This window comes from Lipophrys pholis (genome assembly GCF_963383615.2).
Source record: "Lipophrys pholis genome assembly, chromosome: 5".
In the NCBI taxonomy this organism is placed as follows: domain Eukaryota; kingdom Metazoa; phylum Chordata; class Actinopteri; order Blenniiformes; family Blenniidae; genus Lipophrys; species Lipophrys pholis.
Window position 1 is genome coordinate 28238021 of NC_137628.1, and position 21416 is coordinate 28259436.

General features: G+C 40.8%; 1 protein-coding gene across 1 annotated transcript; it reads right to left on the reverse strand.

The window, feature by feature from the left end:
* Positions 1 to 3884: 3884 nt before the first annotated feature.
* ern2 (endoplasmic reticulum to nucleus signaling 2) lies at positions 3885 to 20457 on the reverse strand. Its single transcript, XM_080464380.1, has 24 exons — positions 20114 to 20457; positions 17616 to 17733; positions 17492 to 17525; positions 16530 to 16602; positions 16369 to 16441; positions 15993 to 16115; positions 15820 to 15921; positions 14898 to 14957; positions 14577 to 14793; positions 12963 to 13041; positions 12648 to 12798; positions 11614 to 11765; positions 11303 to 11491; positions 8856 to 9024; positions 8668 to 8772; positions 8285 to 8375; positions 6982 to 7171; positions 6787 to 6883; positions 6494 to 6693; positions 5235 to 5382; positions 4969 to 5096; positions 4643 to 4766; positions 4471 to 4538; positions 3885 to 4345 (listed from the first exon to the last, which is right to left on the reverse strand). The coding sequence occupies exons 1-24, from the start codon at positions 20201 to 20203 to the stop codon at positions 4163 to 4165; spliced, it is 2964 nt and encodes a 987-aa protein (XP_080320506.1). The 5' UTR covers positions 20204 to 20457; the 3' UTR covers positions 3885 to 4162.
* Between the last annotated feature and the right edge of the window lie 959 nt (positions 20458 to 21416).

Genomic DNA, 21416 nt, shown 5'->3' on the forward strand with positions numbered 1-21416 from the left:
CAATAGGATTTAGTACAAATAAAAATAAATTCCCACGTTTCCATCGCAGCCTAATCATGGGATGAATATTATTTTATTATTACATTGAATAATTTGTACTCAAGTAAATAGATTGTTATTTAACTTTTGACTGAATTTAATTGCAAAAGTCAATAGCAGGTTGTAAATATTGTAGTTGGTGATGATGTATACTGTACTCAAGTATGAGTAAAAGTACATAAAAAAATACTGCTTAAATGCAGTAGTTTGAGTGTTTGAGGGAGTTGTATCACCTCATAGAAAGTCAGATTTCACACAGGTCTGTTTACGAGCCCAATACACACACATCTATCAGTGTGTGTGTGTGTGTGTGTGTGTGTGTGTGTGTGTGTGTGTGTGTGTGTAGTCTCATGACTCTGGTTAAGCTGATGTTTCCCTGTGGCTGTTGTGATTGGACTTACAGCTGAACTCTGATATTTAATAATGAGTCGAGCACTCCCCATCGCTTCTGCACACACACACACACACACACACACACACACACACACACACAATGACTGAATCATACAGTGAAATATAAACAACTAGCGGTTCATTATCTGATGATTTGGCCATGAGGCGTCGCATCATTGAACCTCTTCTGTTTTAGTTCACACTGACAGTGGAATTAAGTGACGTCTGACATCTTCTCAGCACTGCAGGACGTGTTTCTCAAGGACGTGTTGTTAATCAGAGGGAAGATGAGGAGAACAAACACATTCGCATTTTTTTGATGGAGCTAAATATTACGGGAGAGTATTAGTGCCACTGAAGAAAAGAAAAATCTGGAGGCTAAAAAAAAGAAAAGAAAAATTCCCAAAAACCAAAGTGAAGAGGTTTTGTTTTCTGAGCCTTGTGGAGGTCAACAATTTTGTCTCTGGTGTCTTTTGACAGCTCTTTGGTCTTGCCCATGGTCGTAGTTTGTCTGACTGACTGTGGGGTGGACAGGCGTCTTTAACCAGCTCACACAGGTGCTTCTAATTTAGATTGATCAGTGGAGGAGAGGTGGACTTTGTAAAGGCAGAGGAACAGGTGCAGCAATAACATACAAATAAATTTGTCAGAAATCATACAATGTGATTTCCTGAATGTATTCTTTTTTTAACTTCTGTCTCCCACAGTGGAAATGCACCTACGATGTCAATTTCAGACCCCTCCATGATTTCTAAGTGGGAGAACTTGCAAAATCGCAGGGCGTTCAAATACTTATGTTCCTCGCCGTTTATCTGCAGAATCCACACAGGCGGGAATAATTCCATGGACCTATGATCCATCTAACTTTTCATTTCCAAAATGTTGACACGTGTTTAGATAACTGCACATCATTCATGTTTTTCATTGAAGAATATAATAGTCTTTGTGGTGAAAATGTCGATTTTGATATAAGTATTGACAATCATGCTGCAGCACCAAGTTATGTGTGACGGTGACACACTAAAGTCTGGGGACTGAGCTATAGGAGGCCTGCAGAGAAGAAATAAGCATCTAATATTAAATTAAAAACTAATAAGAGGATAATAGCAGCAAGCAATGTGAAACTACAGGAAGCATAAACAAGTACATGTAATGAAGTGTGACGGGAGGTGACTCAGTTACAGGTATGAAGGAAAACTGGCGCCAATAAAAAGAAGCTATCACCTTAAAGAAAGAAAAAACAAACTTTTTAACAAAGCAAGAAAGGATATTGGACGCATCGGCAAAAATGTCCGGGAGAAAAGGAAATATATTACTGTTAAGAAGCAAAATCTACACGTCACAATGTAGTATTTAGTCGTCCAGAATGCATTAGAATGCACCTTTAATGGTTTATCACTATTTATTTTTTTATTTAACCCGCCCCCCCGACACCCAGATGTTTTGGATGGACACCCAAAACACCAATTTCTGCTAAAACCATGTCAGTCATATAACATCGTCACGTTTAAATCTTTTCAGAGCATTTATTCAAACAGAAACGAGAATTAAGTTGTTGAAGGTAAATAAAATAAAATGTTCTGACATTTTGAAAATAAAAGGATGTTTTCAGGACTGTAACATACAACTAAATCACTTTTCAAGCATAAAACTAAATATAAAATATATAGCTAAAGGTTTTTCATTGGACCGATGGAACGGCTTATAAATTCATCGAGTCCAACAATTTGATGCGTTATTTGTAAAAAAAAAAAAAAGAAACCTGTTGAGACTTATAATAGATGCTTTTATATGTCAGACTTGATGAAATATTTTGTGCTAGCGTTTAACATTTCATCTAAAGCTTGTCCAGTTAATTCAGTGGCTGTTATAGAAATGTGAATTCCAATTGAAAACCTGGAAAAATGTTTTCTGTGTGAGCAGCAGTCATGAATTCCTAAAAAGATTTAGTTCTGGATCGTTGTGGAGAAACCATCGGCGTTAAAGAGGCGTGGCCACGATGAAGAATGAAGGAAAACTGAAGAGGCAGAGGTCTTCACTGATGTTTTTACCCTCCAGATAAAAGTCGGATTTATTATCCGCGGCGTGTCTTTTGTTGTGCGTCTCGGTGGAATTCCCTGTGTGGATGTCGCCATGCTGCCGGGACTGAACGTTGTCACGGCCCTGATGTCCCGTTTTGTCCCGCCTGGTGTCTACATGCTTTGTTGTTGCTTTCTTTTTGTTTTATTCCTTCCGTGGCTCGTGTTCTCCTTTATTTTCTGTCCGTGCCACAAATCCCTGAGCTGTTTAAATGTTCCTAACCAGGTCGTGTAGGTCCCACATGAGTGTTCAACATGAATGTTTCCCCGACAGCATCATGGACTCAGCGCTGCACCTTCCCTCTCGTTTGTTGTTCGGTCGAAGAAAAATCGCTTTTAGTTTTGACCAGAGTCCGTAACAAACATCAAATCAAATCAATCTCAAAACTGGATCATCGTAAATTCAGCAAAGATAAAATCACAGAGCCTTGAATCCGTCATGGGAAACAACAACAAACAAATTTCAAGATAAAGCAGCAACATTTTGTTTTTCCTTTTCTTTTTTCCTGGTTTGTTGTCAGTATTTATGCTCACAAACTGAAGGCCAGACTTTTTGTTTCTGTCATTCTTTGGCACACCCAAAGCACGAGTTTTAATCGACTCATTCAAAAGAAGAAGAAAAAAAAAAAAAAAGTACAAAAAGTTTTTCATCATTCACTCTGCTGCAGAACTGTAAACACACCTTCATCACTTCTCCATTTCTCACGCGAAGCCACAAAACTGTGCGCACACGTCAGTAACTTCCACTGATGACGGGAATTCAAAGGCGATTTCTGCATCCCCGTCCTTTTTTTTTTTTTTTTTTTTGTTTAGGCCCACACCATCCAGATAATCAATAATATTTTAATATTTAGCTCCAGCGCTAAACCTTCAGTTGCAGTACAAGCAGATAAAGTACAAAGTAACAGCAGGTACATTTCAGCAGAGTCTTTTGTCTCGTCCTCGGAGGAGCAGCGACAGCAGCCAGTGTGGATGTGAAGTGTGCAGCTTTAGCTTATTGGAATATTAAAATCATGCCAGCAGCAATACAAGATTTGCTTTTGGGTGAAACCAGCAGAGAGCTGAGCGACACAAAGTTAGTGCAACTGAGGAAAACAGTTCAAATTCAAAGCCGACGTCAGGTTGAAAGTTGAAATCTGTGTGTGGGCTGACTGAACGATGCTTTATGGGTCTAGATATTCGTTAATTCATTTGGTTGAAGCGTCAAAAAAGTGGCTTATATAGTGTCGTATCTGAAGTTCTCCCGTTTAATCTGACGTGTGACGTCATATCTGTTCGTTCCAGGTCGTTCCGTGCCATTCGTGGCAGAGCTTCGTGGAACCACTGGAACCTTTCTGTGTTTCACACCAAACTTTAATCCAATTTTTTTTTTTTAGTTTGTTACTAAAATGTTTTTTTTCCTGAGAATTTTCACAATAATTTGATTAGAGTTTTATTGAGTTTCTGTTGATTTTCTATGCAAATATGTGCATTTTTGGAGAAGAGATAAAAATAACATTCAATAAAAGTTAATTTATAAATATATATAAAAAAAATATCCCTGCACACTCACAAATACACGCACAACAGTATGAGCTTTACGAAAGCAATAAACGGTTACTGTCTGGGACGAGTGTCCTCTCGTCTGTGGTCAGTGTGGAGTCGTGCGAAAGCTACTTGGCGTTGGGGGACAGGAAGTAGGGGTGAAACAGTCTCTCGTGAGCGCAGATGTGCAGGGCGGAGTGTGTGTGCATCAGTAACCGTGGAAACCGCGAGGTGAAGTAGCTGACGAAGCCTTCGGGCAGCTCGCCGAGAGTCTCCTGAACCTCGGGGGGAAGCTCGTGGTAGTGGTGCTTCTGTGACATTAGAGAAAGGTCAAACACAGAGTGAGAAGGAGGGAAGGCTCCTGTTTGTACGATGAACTCAAAAGACTCTCTGGAGAAACAAAAACAGCAAAAAATAAAAAAAAAAGCAGGCAGACCTTATTCCTCATCGCCCGTAGAAGATCTCGAACTGAGTTTCCTTTATAGGTCCTGAACCGCCTCAAGTCTGGAGAACACACGGGGGGAAAACACAATTAACCACAGGTGCTACTCTTCTTAGGTATAAAATGTGCTTGTTTTTGTTTAGTTTTTTTGTTTGTTTGTGTGTACCGGTCTGTAACGGCACTGAGATGTGCATCCTCCAGTTGGTTCGGACCACTGCTCTCCCCGCAGTCTCCAGTTTGACCACAATCGGACTGTCCGCCGGCTCTTTCTCTATGCGGTCACTCACATCCTTCACACAGACATACAACAAAAAGAAAAGGTGCGTTAGGCTAAAGAGAGAAAAACAGATAAACTCCCCAAAGTAAATATTCACAGCCTCCAGACTGGATTTGTTTTCATTTCATTGAAGAGTGCAGTATTTCCCATAGATATGAGAAATGCTGAAACCCTCTCAGTGTGATGGGGGGGGGGGGGGGGGGGGGTTAACACACCTGAAAGAAGAGCAGTTGTTTCTCAGGACTCCAGAAGAAAGGATGTTTGAGCACACAGGAGGTGGAGGGGCGGGACTCGGCCTCCGCGCTGATCATTTGCTCGATCAGATCCTGTGCGATCACGTCATCTGATGGGACAGTCACACAAATACAATTGGACTCGTGCAGTGTTCTGAAAGTGGCTCTGGGTTGCATCGTGCTGAGACAGAGTGGAAGTGGGACGACTGGAAATACAGTTACGTTACAGCTGCAGCAGAAAGTCTCACCATGAATATCCTCCATGAAATGTGAGAGTGAGTACTCTCCTGACAGGATGTTGACCTGTCGTCTCAGTGCGTCTCCAAATGGGTGCTGCCCCCTGCTGACCACGTAGTAAAACACACAACCAGCAGAGAAGACGTCGACTGCTGCTGTCTGACAGAAGCAGAAGAGAAACATTTGAGTGTTTAGAAACGCATAAAAAAGAAGAACCTGGTGTAAAGGGATCATCAAACTGCAGTTTTTCAGTTGCATCTTTCTGTTAAAACTTTGTGAAAACTAATCTTTAAAATATACTTCCCATAAAAGGTATCGGTCCTGCACACAGCATTAACCAATACATAGAAACAAGAGCATCGCCACTCATTTCCAAAACGCAGTTCCCCAAATCGAACACACCAAAGTCAATATGTTTACAAACAAACTGGAATTTGTGGCCATCAAACTGTGTTTATGTTTCACTGACTGACGCCATCTTGGGAAACCTGCCGCAAGCGTTTCTGGGATGTGGAAGATGGCGTCGCGGCAGCTCAAGAGAAAATATCAACATCTGACCGATTCAGCCGGGGAAAATAAAAGCTAGACTTTCTCAGATGAAGAGTCTTCAAGCCACGAGAAAAGCCTGAAATGTTATGAAGCTGATCGTTAATCGTTTTACCGGTGTGAATGGAAATCGAGTGAACAAACAGGACTTCGCCTCGGGAATCTTTCCAGAGTCTCCTTGAGTGCTACGACGACAACAAACCCGGGGACGTTCCGCAAAATTTTAATGCTGGAAATACGTGTGTGTGTGTGTGTGTGTGTGTGTGTGTGTGTGTGTGTGTGTGTGTGTGTGTGTGTGTGTGTGTGTGTGTGTGTGTGTGTGTGTGTGTGTGTGTGTGTGTGTGTGTGTGTGTGTGTGTGTGTGTGTGTGTGTGTGTGAAATGATGAATTTCCCTCAGGAAGGTGTTGAGAACATATTACAGTTGTACATCAGCAACTAAAACTGGGTCCTAATTCGTCATTTTCCCCGTGTGGATTCTGGTACACTAACATTTTATGTGTAGAATTACTTTCCATAATAAATTAGTTTTCAGGTCATAGTCTTTCTACGATGTTTATATTCGTCCCTTTTCTTCAAAAAGTGAGAAAGTTGTTTTTTCATGTGGGTTGATTGGGAGAAAGACGAGCTGCATTTTTCCTGTCCTTACAAGCCAGATGTTATATTCCCTGAAGGTTTATCATATTATGACAATCACAGACGTTCCCAGTCCCCCCGTGGACCTACCGGTTTATTCCCAGGTGTATCTCGCAGTACTTCGGGCGCTATCCACCCTTCGGTTCCTGGAATCCCAGAGCGCAAAGAGAAGCTGCACCGACCTTCTGGGATCTTCTTACAGAGTCCGAAGTCGGAGATGAGCGCTCGCACCCGACCCAGTGCACTTGGACCAGAAAGAAGGATGTTTCTGGGCTTCAGGTCGCGATGGACTGGAAGAAGAACAGATGAAACAAAGACGGGAGGGTGAAAGAAGGAAGGATGAGGTTTGGGTTTTAAGCGGAATGTTTTTGTGTGTGTCTCACCAATATTGAGTGAGTGCAGGTGTGAGAGACCACATATGGTCTGTTCCAGAAGAGTGATGGGATTTAGCTCAGGAAAGCCAGAAGGATCCTCCACATACTGAAAGAAAAAATAAATAAATACAGAAAAGTGCTGATATCAGCATTGCAGGATGTTGAAATGCTAAAGCCCCACTAACAAAGCCCTGCGGCGTTCACCTGTTGCAGGGTAGCAGTGCACAGCTCGATGGCGATGTAGGTGAAGAGGCGGTCTCTCTCTGTGCAAAAGTATCGGATCACGTTTGGGTGCGTGTCCGACTCTCGGAGAAGCTGCACCTCTCGCTCTGCTACCTCGAAGCACTCGGGCAGGATTCGCTTCACGGCTACTTGGCGCCCATCAAATTTACCCCTGGAGTCCCAAAACGCACACAAACAGGATACAATATACACAAATGTGCTTGTTATCTCTTAGAGGAGCACAAAGCAAAGGGCATTTGTTGACTACAACTCAAAAGACAAGTATTTCATGGTTATTTAGATCGTTCAAATGCATATTGTGAACGTTAAATTTGAATTTCACCTGTAGCCAGCGGATACATCTATTGTTTGGATTATGATAATATGTCACAGTGAGACAAGCACAATGGTGAATCGATGCTATTGACAGTTTAATCGCAATGTTGACACATGAAATTATAATTTTATCAATATTTAACATTTATATGCAACAATTATCCCCATTTTAGCGAGTTAAAGTGTATAATCATACTACATATATAAGTAATTCACAATCTGGATATCCACCCAGTCATACTAAACCTTTACAATTTTCATTGGAACAGCCCTTCCTCTCAGCAGTATTTATTCATAATGATTATAAAACATGCTCTGCATTTTAAAGCAAAAAAAAAACATCCTCAGTGATAATTTGTTCACTGGCGCCTCGACTTCTAAAGACATGACATTCGGCTTCTATCAAAAAGCAGCTCTTCCAACTGTTCTGGCCCGGAGACGGTGGGTGTTTGTGGAGTAAATGACGTGCTTCACCCGCCTCTGATGGGCCTGCTGGGGTGGATCTGTGTATGGGGCGGTGGGCGAGCCTCCCTGATTAGCTGAGTGACTGACCGTGCAGCTGTACAGCTGCAGGTTAAAAGCTCCTGTGGACTCTGTTCGCACCACCTCCAGTCAGCCGGCAGCTGTGGTCTACACCTTTGTTAAACACTCTAAATAGCAGCATGCAATTATCCAGAGCAGCTCTCGCATCTGTGAAGTGCGGGTAGCATTTTTCTGGGTAATCTCTCCACTCTGGTTTTTATGAGTGTGTAATTTTCGTTTGTCTATTTTGTTTGTTATTTTTTCCCTTAACCACCCCGAAGTTATAACGACATTATATGACAGTGACAATTATAAAAAACTTTGGGCATTGTATTTGTCCTTTGGGGATGAAAAATGTTTCCTAACGTGCCGTCACTGTTTGTAACTATCCAGCAAAACCATCTTTCTGAAGACAAACGTACTGTACCTAAAGACGAAGGTTCCCGCTGTGCCGTGTCCAAGCACTTCAGTGGAGGTGAAGGAGATTTTACCCACCTGCACCTCTTCATTGCTTCCCTCTGAAAGAGGCAGGAAGCACAAATCACACCGCGATACGTGAATAACCTCACCCTGGTGATGGAGGATGATTAGTGTTCTTCCTCTATGTGTGCTCTGCTTGTGAAACTTTCAGTTTCTTTCTTCTTTTCACTGTTTCATCGGTAAAGATTTAGAGTTCAGTGTATCGCTCAGTGATACTCAAGACATATGGAGGGAGCAAGATGGGGGACGTGATATGAAGACGGACCGCTTCACTCACTGAGCCACAGGTTATATGAATACACTTGCATTGACATGGTCGGGTGTTCTTACCTATTGTGGGTTTGTGCCCAATTGTGCCATTTTTATCAACATCTGGGAAGACGCTGCTGTGACTGTGAGGACTGGGAGGAGGGTCAGCGCCTGCAGGGAGGGAGTCTACACCGAGATGGATGAAAATGGCCGGTAAGTAGGAATCTAGCGTTTCATTCTTTTCTCATTTCTCGCAGAAGTTAACGTACCACTCAAGACATTTGTGTCTGTAGAACCGCTCACATCCGAGGAGACCAGAGGCTCTGTGGGAGCGTGAGCGCTCTCCGGCAGGTTGGTCTGCATGCTCTGCATGCGCTGGAGGCGAGACTCAAAGGCTTCCTCCAGCTGCCTCTGGGCTCTCAGGCTCTGGGCTGCATGCTGCAGAAAACACACACAGATGCAGGTCACATTACATGTAGTTATAAGGTGGAGTTTAAAAAAAAAAAAAAAAAGATAAGTGGTGAGTATATTAAGGAAGATGAATAGAGAAGGTCTTTTTGAGAACATTTTTCTTCCATTATAGAACTGTGTTTTTTAATGCTGTTTCAAGGCTTCCAATAAAAAAACTTCAACTGCTTTTTAGTCCATAAGTTGTGAAAGAAAACTGGCTGCTTTACAAAAAAAGGAAATAGATAAAGAATGAGGGTATAATTACTGCTTTGGGAAATTATTGCCCATTAGATTAGCTTATGTATGTACTAGAACTATCTGTATTACACGAGTGCTTCTTCATGCTATTAAGGAGCTTTACTCAGTGAAAGAAAAACATCGGCACTTAATAACAGCTTTTGAATAAATCTGTAAATCACTTTGAACCCGAGGAATAGATTGATGAACTGAATCAATTCATTGCAACGTATTTGTGCTGAGGAAGGTGCTCCGGTGTTTATTTGGAGTGATGAATACTTGCTGTGAATTCAATATATTTACAAGGAAAAACAGTGGAGCGACCTTGTGTTGATGGTGTGTAACATGTGAGTACTGGACACTATCTGGCAAGAAATCTACAAAAAGAAAAAACCTGTAACAGAATAAACAGCAGCCACAGAAGAGGCCACATTCTTTTTTTATTAAGTTGCTATCACTTTTTCTTCAAGTGGATAAACTTCACCGTCACCTTGGACTCTTTCTACAGATCAGTGTGAACACCAGCTGGAGAGGAAACCTTCTCTCTTGTCCTCAGTGAAATGACTGTGGTGGGTAAACAATTAACTTCATCATTATCTCAATTTAGCGTGGGTGCATTTACCTTGTACATAGCTTGTCGAGATACAGTCGATCCCGTCCTCCATGAGATCGTTTTGAATTAAGTGCTTAATGATTTACCGCTGCTATGCTCCAGGTGTACATGGACAAACGGGTATTCTGCTTCGGCTTGATGCCGCAGTGATTTCATCGACTCAGAGAAAAACCCTCAAAAAGAGCAGGATGTTAAATCTCATCACCTCAATACTTTTTTAATTTAAAAAATATAATCGGTGAAGGTTTTTCTTTCAATATCACCGACTGCAGACTTGTTCTTGATCTGAGTGAAAATGTATTCCTATGTTGAAAGATGATAGCAGAAAGCGAATGAAATAACATTTCATGTGAAAGTAATCAATGTTTGGCTTTTTTTTTTAAAAGATTTTCTGTTGCAATCTTGGTGCTAAAATATATTTTTAAATAAAACTGGTGCGCCTGATTTGACTGTCCCATTTTTTTATTAATATTTTTAACTCAATGGAGGCACTTTGAAATTTCTTTTTCTTTGATGTGAGAGCAGATAGGTCAGCGTGAAACACATGACGGCAGGTGCTTGAAACCAACAGTGTGGAAGTTGGACACCCTGCTGAGATCAGAAAAAAAAAAGAAATGGCTGCACTTGAAGTTTTCTCACACTGTTTAGTTCAAAGTGCCTGCACATTTTTACAGGGGGCGTCATGGGACAAGAAATAAAGAAAACAAACCACAACGTTGGGTTTATATCTTAAGTCTCTAACTCACATGGCTATTGAGGATATTAATAAATGACACTGTGGCAGCCACACTGTGAATGCTTCTTTATTGACAAACTCACTGTTACATCACAGTAATAAGAACTGTGTTCCAATCCAGACCGGGGCCTTTTGTGTGTAATTTACATGTTCTCTCGTTTTTGTTTTCTGGCGTCCTCAAAATAAACAGAAGGAATGCATGTTGGAAAAAATTTGTTGTTTGTGTGTCGGGTCCAGGGTTAACTTTGTTTAACGTCAGCGGGGAGAGGCCATCGATAGTATAAAGAAGATGGATGAATGGATGAATGGATGAATGGATGAATGGATGAATGGATGAATGGATGAATGGATGAATGGATGAATGGATGAATGGATGAATGGATTGATGGGCAATAGCGTACAAGAGGTTAAAAGAATCTTTATCTAAAGAACGTGGTTTGCCACTGCTTGTTTGTATGAATAATAACAACCGTTTATTGAACTATGCTGACAAGAAAAGAAAATACTGAGAGCACAAACTTTCCAAATAAAAGCAGAACTTTTTGTCACGACAAAATAATTTTCTCGATCTTTAGGGAGTTAAAGAAGGAGGGTGTTGTTACTTTTGGACATGGACCTGGCAACCGCTTCTTTCTGTAGCTTTGTATGAATTTTACAGACATGAAGACTTCTGAACTCACGATGGGATACGTCAGTGCGAAGGCGAGGAGTCCTCCTATCACCAGCGTGAGGACGGTCAGAGTCAGGCGGTCTTGACTCATGTACACAGGCAGCAGCGTGGTCGGGGTGTGAGTCTGATCCAGTGTCCTCCCGTCAGCTCCTCCTCTGTAAGCGTTACCGTCCACGCGGCTCCCAGGAACCCTCTGAAACTGAACGAGGTGAGAAGATCACAGAGAGGAAAATACTGATTCATCAAAGGGATTCGTGGCCAGTTTTTCTTAAAGTATAACGAAGTGTTGGATTTAGAGACTGCAGCAGTTTGTTTTCTCACATTGTGCTGTTGGTAGTGGTAGGCGGAAGAGACCGGGGATGGAGAGGAGGCAGGCGATCGAGGGGGGATGACTGCCTCACCGGAATGCTGCAGGGTGGCTGGAAAGTCCCTCAGCATGGTGGTGTGAGCCACTGGAGGCAGCTCGTGGTGACCTGCAGCACAGAAACACTCTGATGTCACACTTTTACACCATGAGTGTGTGTGTCGGGGCTCAACCTCCAATCGGCTGCGTCAATCAAACAGAATTCATATTTACGCCGTGCATGAATTCACAATGTCGATAAAGTTTGAAAAGTGAAACTTTATATATGTAATACTTTCGCTTCCTCTCAAATCAATGTGAGCTCACAATATAAGCAGGATTAGAACAAAACAACTCATTTAAAAAAACTGCTTTGTGATGTGCTGCTGGTATGAAGTGACTACTTCTCCCCATTTTTACTTTTTAATATCTACTAGTTCTTTAATGTCACTGTGTGTTTTTGAGTTGTTGATGTGTTAAGCTGCTGTTGAGTTTTGTCTGTGATCGACCATACTGCAGACGTATTGGGGATTATCGTGATGACTGGTGTATGTCAAGCCCAATAGACCTGCTTGTTGTGAGTTTTTGAAATTTTGTAGAAATCATAAATGGTTGAGTCGTTATTGTTGAGAGTAAAACACATTCCAGCAGCTCCTGTCAGCAGCAACAGGATCAGAATATAAATGTTTAATGAGGTTAGCTTTAAATCAAAAACTCTGAACAAACTGATATTTGTTTTTGACTTGATCAATTCTATCTCTTTCAACAATAAGTGACAGAACTTTTTTTCTATGATATGAAAGCCCCTTTTCTTTGTCGATATTCATAATTATTTGCCATAGCTGTTCATGCAATCATGAAAAATGGAACCTGAACCATTAACAACTTCATTATTGGTAATATGCAGAATTCCATGGCGTTAAACTAGACGTCCATCTTTCAAGGAGGTTGAACATTTCCTGTGCGCACTGAGTGCAAGCTGAAGCAGTGTAACGTGCGTGTTTGTTTCTACCTATCAGCAGCCAGTGGTTTTTCCGGCTGTTTGTGCTCCCTGCAGGATAACGCACATCAGTGGAGGGAGTGATCTCACACTCCCCTCTTTCTCTCATCGTCACTCCGGCCGTCACTGGACCTTCAATCCGCGCCAGGGTCAGTCCCCGAGGCTGTCGTGGCAACGGAAAGCAGAAACCAGTCAGAGAGGGATCTCATCTCATGAGACTCTACCGATGTGCTGTTCAACCAGGGAGGAGGACGGATAGCAGATATTTGTGTTTGGCTGAACTATGTGTTGAACTATATGATGGAAAGAGAGTGTTTTTCAACTCACCACTAATGAGACCCCATGGTGAACAAGTGAAGTCGAAGCATAAAGGTGAGATTCCAACTTTCCCACATAGAGAGTGGGCCTAACAGAAACAATGGTTGGTTATTTCCCTACACAAGTTACACTTTTAATTAATTCTTTAAACTTTTCTTTATAGCTGCGATCATCTAATTGCATTCCAAAAGATGAGATAGTCTGGTTTTATGATAATTACTAAATTCCACAGTGACCGTCATTAATAACTGGAATGAAATCCAAATAAAAACGTGAATATAAACACAGTGGCGTACAGCCACAGAAAATGACAATTTTGTCATAAAATTAGCATAGAAAACACTTATTTGGAGATTTTTTTCAGTTCATCTGTATAATATATTATCAATTAAAGCCCACTTCTCCCAAATAAGTAGAGAGACAAATCACAAATTTTCTCTGTTCCAAAAGATTTACTCAATCATTATTTGATTGTAAAACTATTGGATTACAATGTATAGTTTGTACTTAATAATGAATTCAAATATACATCCAAGTACCCCAAAAAACCTACTTAATGACAGTGATGTTGGTGTTTGTATTAAATGTGAAGGAAATATCAAAATAAGTAGTTGGTTAGGCTGCTTCTACGTTTATGAGTATTTTGTTTTAAGTATATAACTTTACTGCTTGTGTAAAGTTTTAATCTAATGTATCTAATTTAAGATACTTTTGGATTTGAAAATGGAGAAACGACACACGACCTTTTTGATTTATCAGTGCTTCACGTTCAGCTCCACCTTACTAGTTGATGTGCTGTTTCCTCTCTCTCTTTCACATACTCACTGATAAATAAGGCAAATGTACCCCCCCCCCACCCCCAAATAAAAACAACTTGAAATTAGAACTACCATCTCGTTAACAGAAACAATTAAGACAAGTAATATTAGTTATGCACTATATTCTTTCCTCAGATAATGTATGCCAAAAAACAGTTGATGACATGAGGTCACGGTGATGTTTGGACACCAAATTGTAAAATGTTGTGCTAAACTGTAAGAAATCCCTTGACAGCATTCAATAGTTTATACAGACAAGACGACTCAAAAACAGCTGAACAGCCGCACAAAAAAATAATAAAATAAAAACGTTTCCCGTGGCTTTTAAGGCTAAGTATGACCATAAGCTGCATCAGCCCCAGTTTCGGGACTTGTATTGTCTTTCTCTCTCGTTTCCTTTCTTCCCTCTTGTACAAGTTTCAGTGGCTTGAAACGACCCCACCGCTCATCTTTTTCCCCCTTGCAAAGTGGAATGTAAATTGTGGTCATATAACTCGCAGCCAAGCTGACAGGGAGAGAGAGTCAGCACTTCTTGGCATATGCCTTGTATGTTAATTTCATTTATGAGGACACCTTGTCATCAATTATCACATAAATCTGAAGCACGCTCCAGAAAGGAAGGAAAAGAAGAAAAAAAAGAAAGGCGGATACAAAAGCTCTGTGTTTCCTGTGAGCGAGCGCTCCAGTTACAGCCTTTATAAATCACTATTACTATGGAACGCAGTCAGATTATTTCTGCACTGAACGCAACAAGCTTCCTCTTTTCCGTACGCAAACAGGAGCGTGGGATTACACTTTCTCTTACACCAGCTGCGCTTGTGCGCTGGCTTGCTCCTTCACAAACTGGTAGCTCCACTTCAGAGTGGATTGTGCGTCTGCCTGGTTGCTGGCAGCCGAGAAGGTGAGGAAGCGCAGCGTTTCCATGGCGAGGGACAGGTGGGGGGCGTGTCTCAGCGAGTCCCCCGAGTACAGGTAGACGCCGATGACGGGCGAACCGTAGTTCTGAGTCCACAGGACATCACCTGGAAAAACAAAATGACACAAAACTGGGAAACTAATTACCTGCTCACGTGTGTAAAGTTATTGGAATAGCCACACATAGTAAAAACCACACACCTCCCCCTACCTGACTCTCTGTCAACAGTCACAACAAGACCATCACCACTTGAAACCAGATGAGCCATTTCTGAAGAGCAAGAAGGTACAGCAGATTAGATGTACACATCAAACAATACACTTCTCGTTTGCACGTTGCACAGGTGTAACATGCAACACAAAAGATATTCCTGGCAGGTAATAGATATGAGTGTGTGTGTGTGTGTGTGTGTGTGTGTGTGTGTGTGTGTGTGTGTCTCTGAGTAAGCAATGTGATAGATGGGATGGGCCCAAGCTGCAATTCACCTTAACTTTAAAATAAGTATATCAAATTGATGTTAAAAAAAATTTAAAATTATATTTCCACAAAAACAGACCAGCTTACCAATTTTCTACATTAAGAAATGTTAAATTTTAGATTCACTAAATCCCGTCTAGATTCACTATCGTGAACAGTCATGAGATACTTGCGTCTTTAAATTCTGATCAGAATTGATGAATTTTATGCTGCAAATGTGAGGAAACTTGAAAATATGTGACCTTTCATTGGGAAAACTAAATAATTGAGTGTGAACGTGAGCAACCGAATCAGTAACAGTGAAAGGCATATTCTTGGCTTGAGGCCAAAAAAGACGTATTTTTCAATAGACTTACGGAGACTTCTAAAAAGAGGAAAAGTAAAAGCACTTCCTGGAGAATATTTATTTCAAACAAGATGAACTCATTCATCTAAGAGTGTCATTTTCAAAAATCTTATTTTCTCAAATTTTCTTGAAGAAAATTTAACATCTTCACTTTTTGTTGCCGTTGATAAAAAGCACTATTACTAATATTACATGTTGAAACTTTAAACTAGGCCAGTGTGTAATGCCAACAGCAGGAGACGAAATAATCAAATAAGATTTAAACAGGTGAGGGAAGTGTGCCAGCGTCAGTGATTGCAGAGGACGTACTGTAGTCTTGCTTCTCATCATAAGGAGGTGCGGCGTAATCATTGTACGTAGCGTTCCACCGCAGCTCTTGTGTCTTCGTATCAAACATGGTGACCACGTACTCTGGAAAAACAAAGAGTAGAAATCCATCAGGGGCCCCGAGACGCGCGGGTGTGACTATCTGTGTCCAGTACCTGTGCGTCCGATGTAGAGCAGGGGAGTGTTTGGACAGATAGACTCGGAGGAGGACGTAGTTAAGCTGGTTTGTTTCTCGCCCGTTTCAGGATCCACCACAAACCACACATCCTGCTTCTTACCTGTGTACGCACAAAAAACCCAAAGAGACACTAATGAGGCCTGGCTGCATTTTAACTTACGCAGTCATAATACACAGTTCAGTGCAAACATTTATAAAGCAGGTGCAGGAGAATTCAGAGGAAGTCGTGTGAAAAACGGATTTCAGATTCTCTTGTCATCATTTAGCATTTCCATAACGTAAACCGCCAGACACCCAGTACTCCACTTGCATGCTTTGCATTAAATCTGCGTGTCTCACCCCCACTAACTGACCTGTATAGAGAATTCCGTCTGAGCTCCTGCATGGAGCCGACTGAACCAGCTCCGGTATGGTGAAAGGCAGTTTCTGCAGAGGCAGAAGAAAAAAACACCACTGTGGTTAACGACTGAAAACACAAACAAGGAAACAAACAATTGCATGCAGTATGTCTCACCATCAGGCCTTCCTTGTGTTTTCCTTCAAGTACGTACAAACTACCATCATTGGGGTCTGGGAGAAAACCAGGCCTAGAAAAAGTAAAAAAATTATTATTATTACAGCGAAAAAGAGAAAAAGGTAAACTGCTATCAATTATATAGATTTTTTTAATTTAAAGTCACTGTTATAAACAATTGTTTTTTTTTCAAACATTACAGAATACTCTGCTGTTATGGCGGTCTTAAAATACAACAGTAATACTTTTCAAGCATAATCAATAAAATGATCAGACTTTACCAAATGTAAAAGTCTGACTGTTAAAGTAAACTGGAGGTCCAAGTTATTTAAAGATTGTTAAGGAATACTGATACTGTAGTACAATGACGACTTTTTGTGGACAGAAGTAACGGAGGTGTCCTCGACGGTCTTGTCTAATATGCTCTGGAGTTAGTGAAAACACTTGGTTGTGTTCGGTGCTGCCAAACAAATAACCATCAATTTAATGAAATAACAGCGGATTAAAAGAGTGTTTGCACCCAATGTAGAGTTTATCTCTGCTACTTAACACAGAAAAGTCATGAATCAAAGACTTTTTCCAATAGTAATGCCTATGTAAATACTGTTTTTCAATTTAATTCAAATTAATTTAATTTAAGTTGATTTGATTTGATTTGATTTGATTTGATTTGATTTGATTAATTTAATTTAATTTAATTTAATTTAATTTAATTTAATTTAATTTAATTTTATTTAATTTTATTTAATTTTATTTAATTTTATTTAATTTTATTTTATTTTATTTTATATTTAAAATTATTTCAACAAAGCTTAGTTTAAATCGGGAACTATTTGGTCTAACCTAAATTTAAAAACAAAAAAACAAAAACGCAAAACTTTCAGAACTTGAATGTTGACAATACTACGTCCTAAACTGCAAATCATGTTTGATACCTGTGTAATTGTATATTTGTCACTTACTCTGTGAGGTAGACAGGCACTTGAATAATGGGGTCTGCAAGAGTTTGAAAGAAAAGTGTCATGAGACATAACGAAAATGGAGATGAAACATCAGTGAAGAGTGATGCCGTCAGTGTAGGGAAACCTTCTCTTAAGGTCCACTTGATGTCTCCTGTCTGTTTGGAGACAGCGTGCAGGCTGCCGTCCAGTGTCGAGACGAACAGGAGGGACTCTGGGAGGGTGACTGATCTGACGCCTCCAACCTGAGGGCATAAAAAGAAAGGAGGTGGAGGTTTTATGTCGCCTGTCTGGCGAGGAGGTCAATCATGTCATGTATCCCAGAGTTCAGCATAGCTTGACTGCAGGGTGTGTGTCCACGTGTATCTGCACAGGCTTATTTAAGTGGGTGTGTCAGTCAGTCCTGCAGGGAGATTGTAGTCCAATGTTTGTATTGCGTTGGTTATTCAGCCGGATATCCTTTTCCTCCATGCCCTGCTGACACTGGAGCCGTACCTCGTGTTTGTGTACTCCTATCTGAGTTGTCGTGAAGAAATACATTTGTTCGTGCAATGTGTAGCCCCTTGTCTCTTGATTGCCTGTTTAGATTAACGGGTGATAAAGTTTGGTTGAGATACGCTGCCTGTCTCATTTCCTGAAAACACAATGGCAGAAAACCTTGTTTCCCTCTACAGACAGTTGCTTGAAACCACAAGCCAATCTAAGCACTCTGACACAGTACAGTGTACCCCCTTCAGTCATGCAACTGGCAAGATTTCATTGGTACATGAGCTTTACTGCTGCTGACAAGTTTCATGTACAGCATAGTTTGAGGAGTCATCCATTTGCTTCAATACACCATGTTGTGTTGCAAAACTAAAGGAACACGTTTGAAAACGTGTTGATTTTGTTACTGACGACTGATTAATGGCTGTTTTCTTAGGCTTTATTGTTTTTACATTAAACACAAATATCACATTCTTTAACAAAGAAAAAGGTTTTGTGCCACGTACAGACAAAAGTGGATTATAATGACTCAAAAGAAGTCACACATTAAAACTGAAGTTTGAATTGGTGTATATGACAGACCATTGTAATCATCTGTCACCGTCCTCCAACCGAAGTGTTCAGGATGAATGTACACAGTCACTGGGATTCAGTTAGATGCAATTAATTAAGAAAACTTCATTCATCCCTGAGGGGGAATTCAAAAGCAGGTTGTATAATATCAAGTTTTTCATTCTATGGACATCACAAATCAACAGGTAAACGTGGTGGTTTACATTAAGATGAGGATCACAGTCTCCAGGAAATTAATGGATGTCAGAATCGTGTTCAATAAAAGCCAGGTTTTTAAGGTGGAGGCCAGGACAAACGGGTGGAGTCGAGAATCAGTTATTAGAAATATAATAAATACATCAGCCATAAAGAGGAGTTCACTTAATGGGAGCAAGAGACATATTAAATTAGATTTTTCATACAATCCCACAGTCTAGAGATTCATGAACGCATTATAGCATAACTGATTATGTATTTTCTGTAGGGTCGGCTGAAAGTAAAGTAGTGTGTGTGTGTGTGTGTGTGTGTGTGTGTGTGTGTGTGTGTGTGTGTGTGTGTGTGTGTGTGTGTGTGTGTGTGTGTGTGTGTGTGTGTGTGTGTACTAGAATAAGTTAGAATAACACTGCCACCAAAACATTAAGTACTACAGTTACAGACAAGTGAATTAGGAAAGCATGTTAGAGCCCAATATGTAACAACGACCCAAATTGTTATAAAAACATAATGTAATAAAACCCAAAATGTAATAACTGCTCAATAATGTAAAAAGATGCTGAGCCCAAAACTTAAAAACGTTAAATACTACTGTATAATAATTCAATGATTTATGGTTTGGACTTGAACTGCTTCAACTTGAATAACACTGAAATAATGAATTATATATATATATATATATATATATAGAGAGAGAGAGAGAGAGAGAGAGAGAGAGAGAGAGAGAGAGAGAGAGAGAGAGAGATTTTATTATTCATGTATAATTGCTGTTGCTCAAGTAATTTATAACTTATGATCTCTATAATCTGTCTCTCCAATCATCAGTACAAAATAAAGTGTAACATTAAACATATTAAGATCACACTGAAATTCTTTTCAAATCTTTTTACATTATTGAGCAGCTGTTACACTTCGGGTTTTATTATTATTACATTATATTTTATAACAATTCGGGTCGTTATTACATGTTATTACATAACATGGCAGCGACGGAATTTTTTTTTTTCCCCTCAAACTTTGTTTGCAAACTCCGGCTGATCCGGTTTGACTGTTGAGTACTGTCCTGCTCCGTTACCAGTTACCACCTCACAGTGGGTAAATATGGGACACACACACACACACACACACACACACACACACACACACACACACACACACACACACACACACACACACACACACACACACACACACACACACACACACACACACACACACTATTAACTTTCTCCGGGCAAATTGGACGGACAACACTTTAAACGTTGTCCACCTCAGTGGAGCCTGAAATAGACGCAGTTGTGGCGCATAAATAGAAAGACACGTCTTGACAGCAGAAACAAGGCACACGGCCGAGGGGTTCGGAGCGTCTCCTACCTGGAACACTTTTCCTTCCCAGGACAGCAGCAGCAGGAACAGGACCAGACGACCCAGAGCCCCCATGACCCCTAAAACACTCGGTTTCATGGCTCCAAACAACCGGAGGGGGATTGAGGGTGTTGGGGTGGGGGGGTTAGGGGGGGGTGGCGGGGGGTCGAAGCTACTAAACTAACAACAGAGGTCGAACTCTCTCTCCATTTCCAGCGACTGTGCCCATCTGTCAGAGAGTTCACCGCGGCAACAACCGAGCAGACACTTCGTAAACACGGTTAAATTCACAGGTCGGACTACCGCTTTAAATCCATAACACAGCCGCTCGTCTCTCTTCTCCATATTTCCGTGTTGGGACGGAACCGGTGACGTCACGAGAGAACTGTCAAACAGTGGAGGGGGCGGGACTTTGTTTCTTCTTTTTTCTTTTGAGTGACGTGTCCTTCGACCAACGAGAGAGCCGCGGGGGCGGAGCCGCAGAAACCGCTGGAACACGTGGAAAAACAGACGCGCTGGCAGGTGTGAACGCAACAAGAGGAGGTTTTTGTGCAATAGAAAGTCGTGGAGGCCATTGGCTGTTGTTATCCTCTCCGCCCTCCACACAGGCACAGGCGTGTGGAAGGGACTTCCACATCCTTTGTGAAAGGTCTCATATTTAATTTCACTTTTCTGTAAGGAAGAAGTGTGTGGGGGGGGGGGAATAATATTGCTTTCAGTGGGACACCAAACATGCATCTGTAAACATTATAGGGGACTACTAACCGTATATAAACAAACCCTTGTTGATCCTTCTATACATCTCGATCATGTTAAAATGTTTAAAGTCAATTTCACTGATAATAATTACATGTTATTAGGTGTTAGTAATCTCAACCTACATGGGGAGAACATAGAAACTCCACACAGAAAGGCCCAGTATTTAACTCCACAACATTCTTACTTCTGTGTCCCCCTCTAGTCCAATAACGTGTTTGTAAGATGCTGCTCCACAAACTCTGAATTGGAAAAAGGGAGCCATGAGATGGGCAAGTGTTTTGGTGATATAATTAATTAAACTCAAACTAAATACATTAAAAAAAAAAAGAAAAACTAAATCATTTAATAAGAAAAGAAACAAGGAAAGAAAAGAGTCTGACAGAGCCTTTGTTTCACGCAAAAATAATTTGAATGAGTCACCGGTAACATAATTGGTATTGTGTCTAAGTTTGGCAAAAAGTCAGTTCAATTTCTGCAAATATTAAAAAAAAACTCTTACTTCAGAGATTAAACTGTAACTGAGTAGTGCATAAATTGATTGATGGAGACTTAT

What these genes read in the sequence shown, in the direction of transcription:
- ern2 (XM_080464380.1), bottom strand. Translation starts at nt 20,203, where the DNA reads ATGAAACCGAGTGTTTTAGGGGTCATGGGGGCTCTGGGTCGTCTGGTC. An exon ending in AACACAAGGAAGGCCTGATG is followed by an intron (nt 16,442 to 16,529) that starts GTGAGACATACT and finishes CTGCCTCTGCAG; the next exon opens with AAACTGCCTTTCACCATACC. An exon ending in CCTGCACTCACTCAATATTG is followed by an intron (nt 6,694 to 6,786) that starts GTGAGACACACA and finishes TTCTTCTTCCAG; the next exon opens with TCCATCGCGACCTGAAGCCC.